The sequence below is a fragment of the Nicotiana attenuata genome, unplaced genomic scaffold (genome assembly GCF_001879085.1).
Source record: "Nicotiana attenuata strain UT unplaced genomic scaffold, NIATTr2, whole genome shotgun sequence".
Lineage (NCBI taxonomy): Eukaryota > Viridiplantae > Streptophyta > Magnoliopsida > Solanales > Solanaceae > Nicotiana > Nicotiana attenuata.
Window position 1 is genome coordinate 1 of NW_017672210.1, and position 21080 is coordinate 21080.

General features: G+C 38.2%; 1 protein-coding gene across 1 annotated transcript; it reads left to right on the forward strand.

The window, feature by feature from the left end:
* The first annotated feature begins 15509 nt into the window (after positions 1-15509).
* Positions 15510-16307, forward strand: LOC109212330. Its single transcript, XM_019375958.1, has one exon. It carries the CDS (start codon positions 15510-15512, stop codon positions 16305-16307), a length of 798 nt encoding a protein of 265 aa, XP_019231503.1.
* Positions 16308-21080: the final 4773 nt, after the last annotated feature.

Below are 21080 nucleotides of genomic sequence, written 5' to 3' on the forward strand. Positions count from 1 at the left end.
AGTAAACTTCCTCCTAAGTTAAAGGATCCTGGGAGTTTCACAATTCCTTTGTCTCTTGGAAAACAAGAAGTTGGTAGAGTCTTGTGTGATTTAGGGGCTAGTATAAATTTGATGCCATCCTCTTTGTTCAAGCAACTCGGATTGTGGGTGCTCAGACCTACTACAATCACTTTACAGCTAGCAGATAGGTCACTAGTCATGCCCAAAGGAATTATTGAGGATGTGTTAGTTCGAGTGGGAAAGTTTATTCTTCCTGCTGATTTTATTGTTCTTGATTACGAGGCAGATGAGGAAGTGCCCATTATTTTGGGGCGACCATTCTTGGCTACTGGTGGAGCAATTATTGATGTAAGGGCAGGGAAGTTAAAAATGAGAGTTGACGATGAGGAGGTCACTTTTAATGTGTACAAGGCACTTAAGCTCCCTAAGCATTATGAGGACTTGTGCATGATTACTGTGTTAGAATCGAAGGGGATAGAGCAGAGTCCTTATGTGAATTGTAGTGACCCAGATGGGACAACTGAGTTAGAGGAGGTAGTGTTTCAAGCTGAGTGTGTAAAGACGATTGCGAAAAGAGCCAGAGATGAAAGAGGAGACCTTCCGAGAGTGTGCAAAAAGGCTAGACTTTATGGGAGAAAGAAGAAGAGAAAGCGCCTAGCCTAAGCAGAGTAGCAGAGTCGTGCCACGACTATAAATAAGGCTTTTGTTGGGAAGCAACCCAACATGTATATCTTTTAGCTATTGATTAATTTTTTTTTAGTGTTAAGTTTTGTGTTGTTTTTGTTTTGCAGAGCAGGGGAAGTCTAAGTACCCAAGGATGAAGCTGTGGAGCATGTTTGAGCTTAAGTGTGGGGTCGTCCCGACCCTTAATGTTGAGGATCATGTCCGAGCTAGGGCCCGACAGGGTCTCAAGGAGTATTTCTCACCCTTGTTTTAATACTGTTCTATGTAATCATGCATCGAGGACTATGCATAATATAAGTGTGGGGTGGGAAAACTACTTTTTGAAGTGTAATTATATAAAACTATTTTTTTAGTTTTTCTTTTAGAACTCGTAGTAGACATAGTCTAGGTTTAAAAATAAAAATAAATAAATAAATAAATAAACGAAAATTGGAAAAAAATGTGAAAAAGTTCAGACTTTTCCCGACGATGGATCTTTTGGATAATTTTCTTGAGGGATAAAAGTCCGATTTAAAAACACCAAAAAGATTTTTGTTTTTATTTTGTTTTTTTAGAATAGCTAGGTAGTATTCCTTGGTTTTTCTTTAGGCACCGGTTCTTTTCCAAGGATGTAGCTTGAACCGGGCACTTTAATTACTCTTTAGGAGTAGTTTCGGAAGAAACTGAGTCGCTCTGAGATACTCATTGACATGGTTGATGCTGACACATTAAGCTATGACATACATTCTGTTTTCCCGTGTATTTGGTTTGAATTGTGAAGCCTAAGTAAAGTAAATAACCTATTTTGTGATGCCTTTTCTCAGTTGTTTGACTCGTATGCCACATAGTGCAATATTGCTTAAATTCTCAATTATGTGTGCTTGCTTGACTTGAGAGTTGAACAGAACCGTCTTGATTGAGTCATGTGCAACGCGTGTGTGAGGAATTGTGATTTTCTATGCTATCCTGTGTAGTCTAGAACTTTCCCCGTGTGTTAATTGAAGCGAAATTGTAAGTGTGCTAATCTAGGAAATGACGTAGGCATTTTCTTGCTTGATCATGGATGTGCTTGTCACATAAAAATAAAATTTTCCGTTGCTAGCCCCTTTGAGCCTATAGACCTTTCTTTTGGCACCCATATTACAAGCCATACCCCTATTTTGTTCTTAATTTGATATTGATTGAACATTTACCTCCTAAGGCACTTAGTTGCTAAAAGAAGTAAGGTAGAGAGATTGGGGAGTAGCTTTTGAGTGGAACATTGGAAGGGCCCGTTGGTGCACTAAAGTTGAAATTAAGGTCACTAGCTGATGAACTTTATTGTATGGAGTGTGTGAAAAAGAAAAAAAAAGAGAAAGAAAAATTTAAAGAAAAAAAATGATAGTGAAAGTATGTAGAAACATAAAACACCTCCGATTCTCATTGATTTGTGCTAGTGAAAAAAATAGAGAAGTGCTTAATTGAAAAGAGGGCTATGTTGTATATGGCAAGTTTGGTTGAGAAGAATATGTGCTTGAATTGTAAATGTAGTGTATTAAAGTGCTTAGGAGGGTTAGCCACTATTCCTAAATATATCCTACCCGTCCCTTAGCCTACATTACAACCTTAAAAGTCCTAATTGATCCTAGATTTGGCTAGCTTAAATTAGTAGAGATATACACTACGGGCAAGCCTATGGTACGACCACGGGATGCATATGAACTCTTTGTGAGAGTGAGTGAATTTTGTTCAAATTGTGAGATGTCCTTAATCTATATTCAAAAGTATATTTGAATGTGTGGCCTATCTATATTCACTCTTTTGTTTGTTGGTAAGATCACATGATCTCATGAATGATTGGTGATGTTGTAAACTTTCTTATTGGGTAAGTGCATGAGTTAAGGGTGCTTAGTGGTTGCAAGTCGGCTCTTGAGGTTGGGCGGTGACAAATAGGTTGTCGGAATTGATTAAATTGAAGGGTTATACTTGGGCTTGCTTAAACGGGAAGAATGTGAAATTTTGTGTGTTAATGCTTGTGTGCCGGTATTGATCATAGTCAAGGGTATAGTGTGTGGTTAAAAGTTAAAGTGCTCCTCCATGATTGAACCTTGTACGTAGTTGGGGGTTTATTAGATAGTCCCATTGCTCGAGGACGAGCAAGAGTCTAAGTGTGGGGTGTTGATGTTTAACTTAAAGCATATATATTTCTATGTATATCGCCTCATATTTTACTTTTGTTTCATGAATTTGGGATGTTAAATGTGTTGATTTATATTAATTTGATGTGTTTTTATGTGTAGGAATGATTCGGGAGCAATTGGGGGCGAAACGCACGAGATTTGAGCCAAAACAAACGAAACCGGGCAAGGTGCGAATTTGGGTGCCACAGGCAGCGCCTGGCGCCACCTGTGGCGCTGAAAACAATGTGCACAAATAATAGGGCACCGTGGAGGGCGCCTGGCACCGGGCTGGGCGCCGGTGACATGAAATGTATCCTATTTCGCCCGGGACAAGGTTATTTCGGTCCTAGACCTACCCAACACGTATAAAAGCAAGACTAAACCTATTTTTGAGGGGAGAGACACACTTTGGAGTAAAAACACACACGGGATTGTGAGGAAGCGGAGAATTCTCAGTTTTCTTCATCTTTTTCTAGTATTTTCAATTGATTCAACAATTATGCAATTGTTTGATTACATCATGAGTGGCTAAACACCCATTGTTCTGGGGTTGTGATTTAGCCATGAATATTGTTGTTTGATATTAGCTTGACCTTGATTATAATTCACCAATATATGGTTGTTTCTTCAATTCTGTGTTTAATTGCTTAATTGTCTGGCCAGCAGTTAGGTTCTATTTACTATCTATGCTATGCTTGGGAAAGCCGTGTTTAGATTAGAGAAGAATTGAAGAGAGCATGATCTTAACCCTTAGGGGGAGCGGATTTGTGGTTAGGATAGGAATATACCTAGTCACCGTGCTTAATTAAATATCATAATCTTAATGCGTTCTTAATAGATTGATTTCATAGGAATATATGCGTTAATCTATTGAGAATAGGTGAGTAGTACTTCGGGAGAAGGCTATGAGAGCATTTATCGATTAATTAGCAACCATGAGTGAATTATATGAAGGGGAGAGTTAATAAGAACACAATACGAATGGTGAATCGATCACAACCCTGGAATACTTGTCTTTACTGAATACACAACAATCAACTCGTTACTTGATAATTTAGTTATTATTTAGAATCGTAGTATAGTATAATCATATTATTGGACTTTGCTTTTAGCTAGATTGAATATCAATTTTTAGTGATTTAGTGAGTAGTTTACACAAGTCTCTGTGGGTTCGACACTCGACTTATCATTATATTACTTGTCGACCACGTATACTTGCGTGTGTGTTTGGGAGCAACATTGGGGCGTGACAGCAAGCTTCTTGTGAATATATCAAGGCCTCATGTTGTAAGATAGAGACAAAAAAGGAGGATCCCTCATTGCTGCCACCTCCCTTGCCTGAAAAACTCACTGGGAATTCTGAAGAAGTGGACATTTGTGATGCAAAAATCACATTTACTAATGATCATGTTTTGCTTGGTGAAACCCACCATAATCGTCCCCTATTTATGGTTGGCTTTGTGCGAGAACAGAGAATAAGTAGAATCTTGATTGATGATGGGTCTGGCGCCAATATTCTCCCAATTCGTACTGTCAAAGAGCTTGGCATACTGATGGATGAATTACGTGAAAGTCGTTTGATGATTCAAGGGTTCAATCAAGGGGGGCAAAGAGCTATAGGGGCTATCAAATTGGAAATAAATATGGGAGATTTGCATTCGAATGCATGGATGCACGTGATCGATGCAAAAACCTCATATAATATCTTGTTAGGAAGGCCATGGATACACAAGAACAAAGTGGTTTCATCCACCTACCATCAGTGCTTGAAATACTGCGAAGATGGGGTCGGAAAGAAGATGATTGTTGATGATAAGCCCTTTACCAAGGTTGAATCATACTTTGCCGATACAAAATTCTACTTAAAGAATTACGTCTCAAAGGAGGTTAAGGTTGATAATGTGATATTGACCAAAAGTGTTGCAAAGAAGGTTGATGTCACAACTAGCAAGAAAAATATTACAGTTGAAAAAGATCAGGTGCTTCATGATAGGAACAAGATGAATGAGGCATCTTCAAGTAAGAAAGTGACTCATGTTCTTCGCTATGTCCCAAAGGCAAGGAAGGTCGAAGATTCATCTTCTGAACTACAAGGTAAGGTGTTAGGAGACTTGACCCTTCCTATCAAGCGAATTGATGCAATTAAGTCGTCTACAAAGTTGCTTAAAGGGTTTGTCAAATCATCAAGCCACAATTCGCTTCTAAATCTAGCACTTCCTCCAAAGCACATAGATGAGGGCTTTGACCCAAACGCCTACAAGTTGTTATCAAAGGCTGGATATGATCCCAACGAACCATCCGAGTTGGGAAAGCTCCCGCCTAAAGCTTCAAACCCTACTCAAAAGATGATGATGGAGAAAGGGTACCCACTGAAGCAATCACGTGAAGGATTGGGTTACAAACAACCCCCGCCAATCCGTATCTCCATTAAAAGGGCAAGTTGTAACTACATTACTGCTAAAGAAGTGTCTACGATGCTTAATAAGAAGCCTTCTGTGTTTGATCGACTTACGAAGCCAAGGACCTCAGTCTTTGATAGGTTGGGACCACTGAAGAAGGAAAACAAGCGTCATGGAAGTGATAGAAGGATTGGAGCACCTATCTTCGCTAAAAAGGAGATTTTGACCACAAACTGCCCAAGTCTGATTCCTTCTAGAATGAGGCGAGAGACCAAACTTGTAGTTTCGTGCAAAGAGGTCCTCAAAGCAAAGGCTCATACTATAGTACACACTAAAGAACGGGAGGAAGATGAAGAAAGTGTGGGGTCATCATATCATATCACCATTCATGATGAACAAAATGCTTCATCTTATACGGAAGTCGAGGAAAAGTGCCTTGATATTCATGTATGTCATCACATATCTTTCAATGATGGTGATCTTCAAGAGGATGAAGACGCTAAAGATGTACCACCTGAGCTTGAAGAAGGGGTGAAGACAACGGTTGATGCGCTAAAAAAAGTCAATCTCATAGTAGTTGAAGATCCAAAGCCCACATATGTCAATGCCTCTCTAACTAATGATGAAGAGGGCAAATATATTGAGCTACTTAAGAAGTTCAAAGACGTATTTGCTTGGAGCTACAAAGAAATGCTAGGTTTAGACCCCAAGGTGGTTGTTCATCATCTTGCTGTCAGACGAGGTGCTTGTCCTGTGAAGCAAGCACAATGTCGCTTCAGACCTGAACTGGTTCCCTTGATTGAAACCTAAGTTAACAAGCTTATTAAGGCTGGTTTTGTTCGTGAAGTTAAATATCCTACATGGATTTCAAGCATCGTCCCTGTAAGAAAGAAGAATGGCCAAATCCGAGTTTGTGTTGACTTTAGGGACCTAAATAACGCTTTTCCTAAGGATGAATTTCCTCTTCCTATCCCTGAGCTCATGATTGACGCAACGACTGGATACGAGGCGATGTCTTTCATGGATGGTTCATCTGGATATAATCAAATTCACATGGAACTGAAGGATGAAGAACTTACTGCCTTTCGCACCCCTAAAGGTATATACTGCTACAAGGTAATGCCTTTTGGTTTGAAGAATGTTGGTGCTACATATCAACGTGCCATGCAAAATATTTTTGATGACATGCTTCATAAAAATGTGGAGTGTTATGTTGGCGACTTGGTGGTAAAGTCAAGGAAGAAAGATGATCACTTGCAAGATTTGAGGATGGTATTTGAACGGCTTCGGAGATACCAACTCAGAATGAATCCATTGAAGTGCGCCTTTGGAGTTACTTCTGGGAAGTTCCTTGGTTTTATTGTTCGACACTGAGGTATCGAAATTGATCAAGCTAAGGTGGATTCTATCTTGAAAATGCCCAAGCCTAAGGATATTCATGAGTTAAAAAGCTTACAAGGTAAGTTGACATATCCTAGAAGATTTATTTCGGATCTGGCTGGAAGATGCCAACCATTTAGTCGCCTCATGAAGAAAGGGGTTCCTTTTGAATGGGACCAAGCTTGTAGAAATGCTTTTGAAAGAATTAAGTCTTATCTGATGAAACCTCCAGTACTAGCAGCCCCATACCTGGAAAGCCATTAATATTATACATTTCAGCACAGGAAAGGTCAGTAGGAGCGCTTCTAGCTCAAGGAAACAATAAAGGCAAAGAAAATGCACTTTATTACTTGAGTAGGATGATGACGCCAAATGAGATAAAGTATTCACCTATCGAGAAGTTATGTTTGGCACTTGTCTTCTCCATTTAGAAGCTGAAGCATTACTTCCAGGCTCACGTTGTGCGACTCGTCTCAAGAGCGAATCCTATCAAGTTTGTCATGTCTAAACCAGTCCTAAGTGATCGATTAGCGAGGTGGTTCCTCCAATTTCAACAATTTGAAATTGTATATGTTCCTCAAAAGGCGGTTAAAGGACAAGCATTAGCGGACTTCCTAGCTGACCATCCAATTCCAGATGATTGGGAGTTGTCTGATGAATTTCCTGATGAAGATGCAATGGTCATAGAAATTCAACCTCCTTGGAAGATGTATTTTGATGGCGCTGCACATCGTGAAGGATCTGGTGCTGGAATAGTGTTTATCACTTCTCAAGGAGAAGTTTTGCCATATTCTTTCACTCTGACACAACGATGCTCCAATAATGTTGCTGAATGGGCTTGAAATGGCTGTGGATATCAAACAATTGCAACTACAAGTTTTTGGAGACTCCAAGTTAGTGATCAATCAGATTTTGGGTAGCTATGAGGTCAAGAAGCAAGAATTAGTGCCATATCACAAATATGCTCAAAGATTGGTAAGTTGGCTTAGATAACTATTCAATACGTGCCGAGAAAGGAAAATAAGAGAGTTGATGCATTAGCAGCCTTAGCTTCTACATTATCTTTGCCTGATCAGACACAAGTCGTTGTTTGCCAAAGATGGGTAGTTCCTCCACCAAATGATTATGAGGAAGAAGAAAGCGAAGTTGAGTATCCTGCTTCCGTTCTTGAGGTTGAAATTGAAGATTGGCGACAACCATTAATTGATTATCCTTGTTATGGGATATTAATGGAAAATCCCCGAAGGAAGACAGAAATCCGAAAGAGAGCCCCTCGTTTTCTTTATTATAAGAATACACTCTACAGACGATCATTTGATGGAGTGCTCCTACGTTGTTTGGGGGCTGATGAATCCCTTCAAGCCCTGCAAGAAGCACATTCTGGAGTATGTGGTGCGCATCAATCTGGGCCAAAACTTCACTTCCACATAAAAAGAATGGGGTATTATTGGCCAACCATGGTGAAAGATTGTTTAGATTACGCTCGAAGGTGTAAAGCTTGCCAATTCCATGCTAACTTCATACATCAACCACCTGAAGTATTACACCCAACTGTTGCTTCTTGGCCATTTGATGCTTGGGGTTTGGATGTTGTTGGTCCATTGCCAAAGTCTTCTGGTGGACATCTATACATTTTGGCCGCAACTGGTTACTTCTCTAAGTGCGCTGAAGTTGTTTCTCTTAAGGAAGTAAAGAAAGAAAATGTGGCTAACTTCATCCGAGTCAATATTATTATCGCTTTGGCATTCCTCAATATATATTGACAGACAATGGTAAGCCATTTGATAACAAGTTGATGAATAAAATATGTGATCTTTTTGGCTTCAAGCAACGCAATTCCTCCATGTATTATGCTGCTGCCAATGGACTTGCTGAAGCATTTAAAGACTCTCTGCAACTTGTTGAAAAAGGTTGTCTCTAAGTTTAAGAGAGATTGGCATGAAAGGATGGAAGAAGCTCTTTGGGCATACAGGACCACATATCACACACCAACGCAAACGACTCTTTATTCACTTGTTTATGGAGTTGAAGCGGTCCTTCCACTTGAGCGTCAAATCCCATCGTTGCGGTTTGCCATTCAAGAAGGACTCACTGATGAAGAAAATGCTCGGTTACGCCTTGAAGAATTGGAAGCTCTTGATGAAAAGAGGATAGAAGCTCAACAAAGCCTTGAATGTTATCAAGCTCGCATGTCTCTATCTTTTAACAAAAAGGTGCGCCTTAGATCTTTCCAAGTGGGTGACCAAGTTCTTGTGGTCAAAAGGCCTATTATTACCTCTTGTCGATCTAGGGGCAAACTCTCTGCTAAGTGGGATGGACCATATATTGTACAAGAGGTATACTCAAGTGGCGCTTACAAGATAGTTGACTCAGAAGGTTCGCGGAATGGACCCATCAATGGAAAATTCATGAAGAGATACTATCCTTGAAGAAAACAAATATGCTCCTCGATGCACGAGCATAAACTGCATGTTACTCCAGACCTGCAAGAGTATAAACTATGCACGGCCCAAAAAAAAGTCCGCTAGGTTGAAAACCACGAAAGAGGCAACTTAGGCAAAAGTTAGGACATAAAAAAAATAAAGTCCGCTAGGTTGAAAACCTCGAAAGAGGCGGCCTAGGCAAAAGTTAGGACGCAAAAAAAACTCATCCTTTTCGAACTATAGAATGACTTAATTTTCTTCACCGAAGTACGTAGGCAGCTAAGAGTTTCATTCTAAGTTTAGTCATATGAGTTCAAAAATATATATTACCCAAGGCATTATTCAAATGAGGTACGATGGAGTATAATTCACTTGATTGACACTTGAAAATTAGGTGGACATGTATTACTTCGTTGAACTCTCTGTCTTATCTTGATGGGTCAATGGGGGCAAGCCCTCCATGTCAAATTGAGGTCTTTGATGGAATGATTGTAGTTTCTTTAATAAGAGGCTAAATATTCAAGTTGAAGGCTCCAATTCTAAGTCAAGTTAATTTTGTCAAGTCTATTACATCATCAATTTGAAGTATTCAAGCCCGCTAGGTCTTAAAGTTGCAGTATTCAAGTGCGACAAGTCATCAAATCCATAAATTATTAAAAACAAAGAAGCTCACTCGTTATAAACTGCAGAATAAAGACAGTTATAGTCTTTAGCAGGCTGCAAAGTTTTCAAGACTGTCATGTCTTTTAGCTAAATTCTTCAAGTTTGCCAAGTCGCCAAGTTGAATTCTTCATATTTTCTGTATCATTGATTTGAAGTCTCTGCATGCTAAATCTTCAAGTTGAAGTTGAGTTAAATTCTTCTAGTCCGCTAAGTCTTCAACTATCCAAGTCTGTCACGTCTTCAAGTTGAATTCTTCAAAGTGGCTACACCTTCAAGTTTAACTCTTATACTTTAACCTTCAAGTTGAATCATCAAGTTAAAATCTTCAAATCCACTAAGTCTTCAAGTCAAAGACTTCAAATCTGTCAAGTCTTCAAGTAGAAGCCTACAAATCTGCCATGTCTTCAAGTTGAAATGTAAAAAAAGATTCTTTGATTGTGAGGTTATCTTTACTAAAGTAGTATCTTTGAAATTGATTTTTTCTTCTACCTGCAAAAAAAAACGAGAAACATATCTATATAAAGGAGATCATAAAATTACCTGTGAAGATTGAAGTTGAAGAGATATTCTTAGTGGTCAGCTTTTTGAAAAAAATAAATCATGCTTCATATAATCTTTGATTCATGTATCTCGAAATGAGGACGAGTTTTCATTCCTTTGCGCCAAAAGGTCAAATCTTTTGGTGGTGAAGTAAAATCTTCAAGTTAGACTGTATAATGGACTTTGCTGGTCTTCGTCTTGGGCAAAATATAGTCTTCAGCTTAGACGGTGTAATGGTATTATCCTCGCACAAAGTAAAGTCTTCAGCCTAGAGGGTTGTCTTCGCCTTGGACAAAGTATAGTCTTCAGCTTAGACGGTGTAATGGTCTTAGCCTCGGACAAAGTAAAGTCTTCAGCTTGGATGGTTGTCTTCGCCATTGCAAAATAAATCTTTGGCTCAGACGTGTAATGATCTTTGCCTCAGATAAAAATAAAATCTTTGGCTTAGACATTGTAATGATCTTTGCCATAGATAAAGAAAGTCAAGTTTTCAAATAAAATGAAGTCTTTGGCTTAGACGGTGTAATGGTCTATGACTCAGATAAAGTGAAGTCAAATCTTCAAACAAAATAGAGTCTTCAGCTTAGATGTGTAATGGTCTTCGCTTCAAATAAAATGAAGTCTTTAGCTCAGACGGTGTAATGGTCTTCGTTTTAGACAAAATAAATCTTTGGCTCAGACGATGTAATGATCATTGCCTCAGATAAAAGTAAAATCTTTGGCTTAGACAGTGTAATGATCTTTGCCATATATAAAGAAAGTCAAGTTTTCAGATAAAATGAATTCTTTGGCTTAGACGGTATAATGGTCTATGCCACAGATAAAGTGAAGTCAATTCTTCAAACAAAATAGAGTATCCAACTTAGACGGTGTAATGGTCTTCACTTCAGACAAAGTAAGATCTTTAACTTAGACGGTGTAATGGTCTTCACCACGGATAAAGTTAATTTTTGTCTCAGACGGGGTAATGATTTTCGCCTCACATAAAGTCAAGTCAAATTTTCAGGCAAAATAAAATCTTTGGCTTATACGGTGTAATAGTATTTGCCTCAGATAAAGTAAAATTTTGGCTTAGACGGTGTAATCGCCTTCGCCTAAAAAAAAGGTTTTCCATTTGAAACGGTGTAAAGTTTTTGCCTTGTTCAAATAATGCTTTCGTCTTGTATGAAGTAATTTTTTTTGCCAACATGAGTATAATCTCGGGTGGGTAAATTTTAATCGCTTCATATTTGCTACTTCTTTTGAACTTTACGGGTGAAAAAAAAGAATGACACAATGAAATACAAGCTAAAGATAGAAGTTACCGGTCAAAAGAGATAGTAACTTCTAAAATACTTGCCTTTACTACTGCAAAAAAAAAAAAAGAGTAAAAAAAAAGTACAAAAAAAAATGAGTTTATTCATGAAAGGTTATTTCATGTTAAAACAAAGCAAAAAAAAAAAAAAACACTCTTCAGAAAAGCTAATTCTTCTGGTGCACCACGTTCTCAATATGAGTTTTGAAGAAAATTGATTACGCGACATTTGATTATGTGGGAGGAAGTCCAAAGCTAAGGCAACCAAACCAATTAAGTACTTTCATTATCTTCCAACGCCTTACGGATACTACAGCTATTGTCACAAAGCTAGACGTACATGTGCAACACAAAGATTAAAGGCTTGGCTTGATTACAATATCCAAAGCAGTAACCAATAAAGGCAAAAGAGTTAGTCAAACACATGGGAGTTAGATGCTTACTAAAGGATCATTCACACAGAGTTTTACGGATAATGATCTCAACTACAATTAATATCGCTTATAATGGAACTGATCTTTCATTATCTTGCACTACATACTGGTTTGCTACTTTAATCACATGAAGACAAAAAAAATGGATCTTACGGAAAAAAAAGAGCCAATAAAAGGAGGAAAGATCAATTAAAAGAAGATTTCAATGTTATCAATAGAAAGTTGTCAAGGATCGTCTCCGTGAGTATTACATGTAGTTAATAATACATCAGCAAGTTTTCACAGCAAGATGGACCAGCTGTTAAAAGAATACCATGCATAAAGTGAGTACAAAAAGAATTACCAGAAGGGGTCTCTGCTTGAAACAAGCAATACGCTATAGGATAAAGACCCGTGTCTTCTTATATATATGTTGGAAAGAGCTCTCCTAGTCAATTTAGATTGAGTCCGGAACCAAAATGTGGTCCTTTTGGACTCAAATGACACAAATATGTGGGGAAAAAAATAGTGACATTTTTATATATAACGCCACTTAACCTGGCGCTATATATTAACAGTAACGGAACCGTTAATGTATAGCGCCATTTATTGTGGCGCTATACTGCGAAAGCTGACACAGACTGGTATAAAAGCCACAATAAGTGGCGCTATATCCTTTTTTTAAAATTTGAACAGGAAATGTCCTATCACCCTTCTATGTGGTTTGCTGATGATGATGCCACGTGGGAGGGACCCCAAAACCTCACAAAGAAGGAATGAAAAGGTCAAATATAGACTCAATATACTTTTTAATTTTTCTAAATATCCTTTTCCTTTTAGAATATATACTAGTCTTCCCTTTATTTTTTTTATCGTTCATTTGATTAAACATGAAACTAGAAGTCTAGAAGAATGATATATTATAGTATAATTATTAAAAGTTTGTTGGTTGACTCTTAAGAAATTTATATATGCAGTATTTTTTTGAGACGATCAAAATACAAAAAAGAAAGTGTGACATGTATATGGGACATAGAATAAAGAACATCAAAATTGACTGCTTGATAGTCACTTAACTCATTTATTAAACGATTGGAAATACTAAAATACTACTTGATAAAATTTTGTTATTTGAAAAATACGTAAAGACATTTCATTATTATATACAAACGTTTATGTTTCAAAAATAAGTTAAAGGCTAAAAGCGTTCCTTAGGTATCATAAAATTTGGCTTCCTAGACAGAAAACGAACATTTTAATTTAGTTGTGGGAGTATCTATATCATAAGAACCAAAATTATTCAAACTTACTATGGGTAAGTTTAAATTAATATGTCAGATTTTTGATTTATTGATTTATTTCAACTTCAACCTGGGATAGAGTATTTGAAGTTGAAATTTTGGTTTAACAAATATTTCAAGTGAAATAATGTATTTCACTTACAAAAGCTCAATATCAAATGTAATTCATGTCCAAACAGAATTCAACTTCCAAATATTATTTTTTTCTCTACAACTTCTAATACTCATTTTTTTGAATTTTACAACCAAATATTGCCCAAACGAGCATCAATATTTATTCTAAATATTCTTTGTCAACTTTAATTACATGTCATTATTATTCGTTCCAAGCAAATGAGTATAAGACATTTATTTTACTTTATATATATATATATATATATATAAAACTTAACAATTGTTAGATGATTTGTATTCTAATTTTAATTTTTATGAAGATATGTGTTCTTTATACAAGTCGTTAAAGTTCGAGAACTAAAGTGACAATTCTGAACATTAATATACATATCTCAACAAAATTGACAATAGATAACATATTCATTTTTTTTTTGTTTAAGTGTAAAATTACTTGATATATGTACTAGTGGAAGGGTACCTAATGAGGTAAGCATTTTGTTCCTTAATGTGTAATTACTAAAATAATTTTTTTTAGTAAAAGACAGCACGATTTTGAGGTATTCACGGACTTTTAAATAGGAAGTGTTTTATCCACTTAGAGATCATTTGATTACCAAGATTTGAATAATACTCCGATATATAATTTGTTTTATTCTTTTGATTGGATTTCTGTTCCCCGTATATAGACGAGCTGATTGCTGGCAAAAGTAACAAAGGATATAGCGCCACTTATTGTGGCTTTATACCAGTCCGTGTCAGCTTTTGCAGTATAGCGCCACAATAAATGGCGTTATACATTAACGGTTCCGTTACTGTTAATATATAGCGCCAGTTTAAGTGGCGTTATATATACAAATGTCACTATTTTTTTTCCTCACATATTTGTGTCAATTGTGTACAAAAGGATCACATTTTGGTTCCGGACTCATTTAGATGTGTATAAGCTTTTGTCTTCTGAAAAGGAATTGATTTGACCATATCTCTAAAAAATAGGAGGTGCCAGCACACGGTAATTATCTGTTCCCAATGGAGTCAGATTAATTAGGAGTCCTACATGGACTAGGCTAGATGGTAATCTAGCTGAATTCAAAATTGGAACTAATCTCAAATGCCAACTCTCCGTGTTAAATGACGTACTTGTGGAATGCCAGGAAACAACAAAAAAATTCCTAGCAAATTAAGGGAAAGAGAATGTCGTTCTTTTGCATAAAATATGGTGTTCAAATGCCGTATGCAACTGATGGTGATTAAGCTTACTCATTTGCTTAGGATTCATGACTTTAATATTATTATTTTAATGTTGAAGTATGAATTTAAAAAGTAAAAGCCACTAGCAATGGCAAACAAATTATATTGTATACTTTAGAAGGAAATTGACGTGACAATATTATGGACTTAGACAACATGGACAAAGTTTCATTAGATTTTTCTCTTAAATGGATGTAAAACAACTCAAGTTGTTATGAGAATTTCCACACACGCTTCTTCTCATTGTTGTAGGTTAGTATTTATAGTACAAAGGCTATACTGTTAGGATGAGATGAGATCCCATGTTATTAGGGATTACATTACAACAGAAATAGATTCAATCAAATCTGAGTTGATTGTGATGAAGCCTTATCCGTATTATCCCTCGCGACAATAAAGAGGATAATACGGATAAGGCCTCATCACAATCAACTCAGATTTAATTGAATTTGTTTCTGTTGTAATGTAATCCCTAATAACATGGGATCTCATCTCATCCTAACAGTATAGCCTTTGTACTATAAATACTAACCTACAGCAATGAGAATGGAAATTCTCATAACAACTTGAGTTGTTTTATGGTATCAGAAGCATAACAAACTCCAACGAGTTATGGTTTCAGAAACTCAAATCAACTCATCTTCTACAGCAAACAACTCAACATCTCCCTCACTAGTTTGTTCAGTTATCCAACCTAGTCTCCTTCAACCCAGCATCCCAACTATCGCTTAAGTTAACTGGAAGCACCAATTACTCCACATGGAAAGCCCAAGTCACAACCTTGCTCTTCGGTTATGACTTAATTGGCTATATTGATGGATCTTCAGAGTGTCCTACTCAATTCATCAGCAGCTTGTTAATCCCAACTATAAACTATGGCAGCGCCAAGCCAGTTTGGTACGCAATGCTATTATGGCATCTGTTGATCACTCTATTGCTTCAATGATAGCGCACGCAGTGACGACGAAACATGCATGGGAGACGACAACTTTTGCAAGCAAATCACAATCCAGAATTTTTGGCCTTCGTGAGATTCTTGCCAATCTGCGAAAAGAAGCTCGACCAGTTGCTGACTACATGAAGGAAATCAAAACTATTGCAGATGATCTTGCCTCTAGTGGATCCCCATTAACCGATGAAGTACTTAGTGGTCTTGGACCCGAGTTTAAGGAAATTTCAGTAGCTATTCTTGCTCGCGACAATCCTATATCTTTTGAGGAACTATATGATAAACTTCTCACTCATCAAGTCTTTGTTCAATATTCAGAGCCCAAAGCTGCTGCTCTAGTTATCACAGCCCAATTCAACCAGCGTGTTTCAAACGCCCGAATTTCTCAGCGACGAAACTACAATAATGTTGGGAATCAAAACCCACAGCGACGCAACCAAGGAGTTCCAAATTCAAGCCATACCTCTAATGGTAGGAACTTTACTGGCCAAAATCAATCCTCCAAATCATTTGGATCACGACAACACGTTCAGTGTCAACTATGTGACAAGTATGGTCACATCGCCAAAGTTTGTTGCTCTCAGTCACACAACAAATATGAAGCCCAGGCAAATATGGCATCTCGCTCCTACAACAATAATGATAATTCTTGGATCATTGACTCTGGCGCATCTCATCACATGACAGACAACCTTGGGAATCTTACTTCTGCAACAGAATTTTCAGGCAGTGATGACATACATAGTCATCGGAGATGGTAATAGTATTCCTATTTCACATATTGGGCAAACTACTCTTCATTCTACTTCATCCGCTCGTCCTTTCACACTTGAACATGTTTTGTGCTCACCAAAGTTAAAACGATTTGAGAACGGGCGCGATACTGTTTCGCTGAAGGAGTAAGAATGATCTCTATGAGTGGCCAACCACCAAGTTTCCAATCAAGTCCACTACGCCTCAACACAAGCCCATTTTGCTGTCTCCCCGCCACCGGATCTACACTTATGGCATGCAAGGCTTGGTCACCCTCAACCACGAATAACCAAGACTTTTATTTCTCATTTTGGTCTCCCAGTAGCTTTGAATCAACCATTTACATTTTGCAATTCATGTCTTTGTGATAAAAGTCACCAACTTCCTTTTGGTGAATCCTCTGTTAGAAGCCATAGAGCCTTTGAAATAATTTACTCTGATGTTTGGGGACCAGCTCCCATTACTTCCTTTGATAATTTTCGATTTTATGTTCTATTTGTTGACCACTTTACAAAATATACATGGTTATTTCCCATTAAACACAAATCTGATGTTACACAAATATTTAGCAATTTCAAGAAACTAGTTGAGAATTATTTCTCCACCACAATTGGTACCTTGTATACTGATGGAGGTGGTGAATATCTTGGTCTCAAATCCTTCCTTCAAAACTCTGGCATTCAACATCTCCTGAGTCCTCCACACACACGCTTCTTCTCATTGTTGTAGGTTAGTATTTATAGTACAAATGCTATACTGTTAGGATGAGATGAGATCCCATGTTATTAGGGATTACATTACAACAAAAATAGATTCAATCAAATCTGAGTTGATTGTGATGAGGCCTTATCCGTATTATCCTCTTTAGGATGAACGTCATTGGTACTGCAAGACTGATCTTCAAAGGCCAACTGCGATGAGTCTTGAAGTAGGGGGTTTTGTAAGCATTTAAATTTTGTTGGATTTAGATCCATAAAATAATTTGGACCATATTAAATTCAAGACATTAGTCCAAACAAATATTGTGGCTAGTAAATTGGACTACTTACTTAAATCAAATATATGTGTTGGTCTAATCCATTTAATTGGACTACGGATTAAATGATAAGCCCACTTCATTAGCCCAAGGTCCAAATGGCTATTAGCCCTTTCTTAAAGCTCGAGCTCATGCCACGTGTCAAGTGATGTGGCAATCCATGTCATGACCCAAAATCCACTAAGGGTCGTGATGGCGCCGGACACCGCTGTCAGGCAAGCCAACCAAATTACTTAATTAAATTCTCGTTTTAAATATTTCTGAAATCTCTTCTTTTATACGCTTAAACTATACATAGTAAATTCCACTGAATAAGAAATGAAACATTTAACAACTTTTAAAATTCTGAATAAACCCATAGACATCCCCAGAACCCGGTGTCACAAGTGCATGAGCTATTTCTAAAAAACCATACAATACAACATCCGTCCGGAATACAAATTGGACAGAAAGTAAATACAATACACTGAAAGAGACTATACTAGCTGCGGGTCGCCTCGAGAATATACAGCTCGCTTAGTCTCCGAGTCGCCCGTGCTGCTACGCCCAATAGGCCAGTAGAAATACATGTACTTGTGCAACAAAATGCACAGCAAGTGTAGCATGAGTACGAAAACAACGTGTACTCAGTAAGTATCCCGCCTAATCTCGAAGAAGTAGAGACGAGATGACAACTTCGACACTTACTAATGGTCAAATAATAATATTATCAAAGCGATGACTCATGAATTTATTAAGGACAACAGTAAATTCAAATGAATTACTAAACAGGTAAAAGTTCCTTTTTAATTAAAAGTCTCCAGATTTATAATCCATAAATTAACAATTATCTCAAGTCGGGGAGAGCTGATGGCAATATCAATAAATCTCAAGGCAAGCAATACAAGCATGCGCAACTCATGCCGAGGTCGTACGGTCCGATCCAACATAAATATAAATTGTGCACTGCCGAGGGTCGAGCGGCACGAACCATAGAGCATCTATTACCCCGCTCGCGAATCATACATGCGACGCGGTCAAATTTAAATAAACAATCACCCTGCTCGCGTACCGCACATGCGACACAAGTACACATAGAAATACATGCTCAAACAACAAATTAAGAGTTTATCGGGGAACATTTATCCAAATAAAAGCCAATCCTCTTTTAATGATTTAAGAAAATGAAGTTTAATCCTCTTAGAAATTCATTTACCAATTCGATAGGATTTAAGAAATTCAATTGTCAATAAGATTACAGATATTCCAAGTATAGCATGCTTTTGGGTCCTAGACTACCCGGACTTACACATATTAGTAGCTACGCACGGACTCTCGTCACCTCGTGCGTACGTAGCCCCCACAAATAGGAGCATACAACCAATTAATTCACCTATGGGGACAATTCCCTCTTACAAGGTTAGAAAGGAGACTCACCTTGCTCCGAAGATCCATAACCGGCATTCCCCGCCCTTCCGAAGACTCGAATCGATGCAAAATGCTCCAAAGCTATCCAATAATTATGCAAATCAATTAATATATGCTCAATTACTCATTACAATCCAATTTATAATAATTCCTAACCCCGATCGAAAAGTTGGCAAAAACGCCCTCGGGCCCACGTGCCCGGATTCCGAAATTTTTCGAAGAAAAAGTTTACCCATAACTCCACGGACTCAAATATAAAATTTGTTCTCAATTTCATACCCAAAATCGTGGTCAAATTCCAAGAATATCAATTTTCTAGGTTTTCCTCAAGACCCCAAATTTCTACCAATTTACATGCTAAAATCCATACATACTCGATATATTTAACTCAAGAGGGATGGGATTAGCTTACCTTATCGTTGATGATGAAAATCCCCTCTTGAAAACCCTCCAAGAATCGCCCAAGCCAAGAAAATATGAGGGAAAATGGCCAAATCCCGATTTTTAAAACACTCTCTGCCTCCAGCACTTTCCGCACCTGCGGTCACTTGATTGCTTCTGCAGTTCCGCAGGTGCGAGGCAAATTGCCGCTTCTGCGGTCCGGGCTCCCCAGTCCATTTTTGCTTCTGCGCCCTCTCTTCCGCATATGCGGTCCCGCATCTACGATCCCAGCTCTCTTCCGCAAAATTCCGCATCTACGACCATTGGGCTGCTTCTGCGGCTCCGCACCTGCGGCCCTAGTCTCGAAGGTGTGGTTACACCAGCAACCAGCAAGCAATTTCAGCTCTTCTTCAAACTCTAAATTCAATCCGTTAACCACCCGGAGTCCACCCGAGGCCCCCGGGACCCCAACCAATCATACCAACCAGTCCCAAAACACATTACGCACTTGCTCGAGGCCTCAAATCATATCAAACAATGCTAAAACCAAGAATCGACCTCCAATCCAAGCTTTATGAACTTTAGAATTTGAAACTTCTACCTTCGATGTTTAAACCTACCGAATCACGTCCGATTGACTTCAAATTTTGCACACAAGTCATATTCGACATTACGAACATACTCCAACTTTCGGAATCAGATTCCGACCCCGATATCAAAAAGTCCACCTCCTGTCAAACTTCTCAAAAACCTTCAAATTTCTATCCTTAGCCAAATAGCTCCAAAATGCTCCCTGGACATCCGAATTCACTTCCGATCGCGCTCCCAACTCCAGAATCACCATACGGAGCTACTGCCAGACTCAGAATCCCAAACGGACATCAATAACACTAAAATGCACTTCAACCCAAACTTATGAAATTTCCTCCAAAATGCTAACTTCCACAATAGGCGCCAAAACGCTCCCGAGTCGTCTAAAACCTGATCCGGGCATACGCCCAAGTTCAAAATCATTATACGAACCTACTGGAACCTTCAGATCCGATTCCGAGGTCACTTACTCTGAGATCTCATCCTAGTCAATTTTCTCAACTTAAAGCTTCCGAAATGAGAATTTCCTCTCCAAGTCAACTCCGAACTTCCCAAAATTTAATTCCGACCACGCGTACAAGTCATAATGCCTGAATTGAAGCTGCTCATGGCCTCGAATTGCTGAACGGCACGCTAGGGCTCAAAATGACCGGCCGGGTCGTTACAATCCAAGTCAAAAGAACAAGACAATAATATCATGCGACGTGTCAAGTGACGTGGCAATCCAAGCCAAATAAGTGAGACAATGAAATCCTGCCATGTGTCAAGTGATATGGCAATCCAAAACAAATAAATGAGCGAATAAAATCATGCCATATGTCAAGTAATGTGGCAATCCAAGCCAAATAAATGGGTCAATTAAATCATGCCAAGTGTCTGGATGGTATTGGTCAGTTCAAACAAACCAATCAAATCGCAGAGCCACATCACTCCCTAAAACTATAAATAGAGGTCTTTATAAAGCTAGAAGACCGCAGAATTAAGAACAAGAAGCAAGCAGAGAGCTCGTGAATCAAAGGCTGTAGATTTCTCTACAAGCTACAAGTTCAAGTTCAAGTTCAAGCTCAAGATCAAGAACGAAGGCAAATCAAATACCAAGGCATTCAAGATCAAATTACTTGTTCGTGATCAAACCCAAATTCAAGTTCAAGGAGGAGATTCAAGATCAAGCTTTGTCGCGCACCCTTTTTCCTCCGCGAAAATTGGGTTCCTGACGTTTGGTATAGGACAACTCATTCCTTTTGGGAACTGGGTTTAACATTTGAAGAGTCGCCACCTAATGAGTTAAGATGCATTAGGACACCAATAGAGATTCAATTCTAAGTTTGTTCGGATAACCAGAGATTGGGTAAGGGCTTGAAATTAT

Coding starts and splice junctions, on each gene's coding strand:
- LOC109212330 (XM_019375958.1), top strand. CDS start 15,510: ATGGCATCTGTTGATCACTCTATTGCTTCAATGATAGCGCACGCAGTG.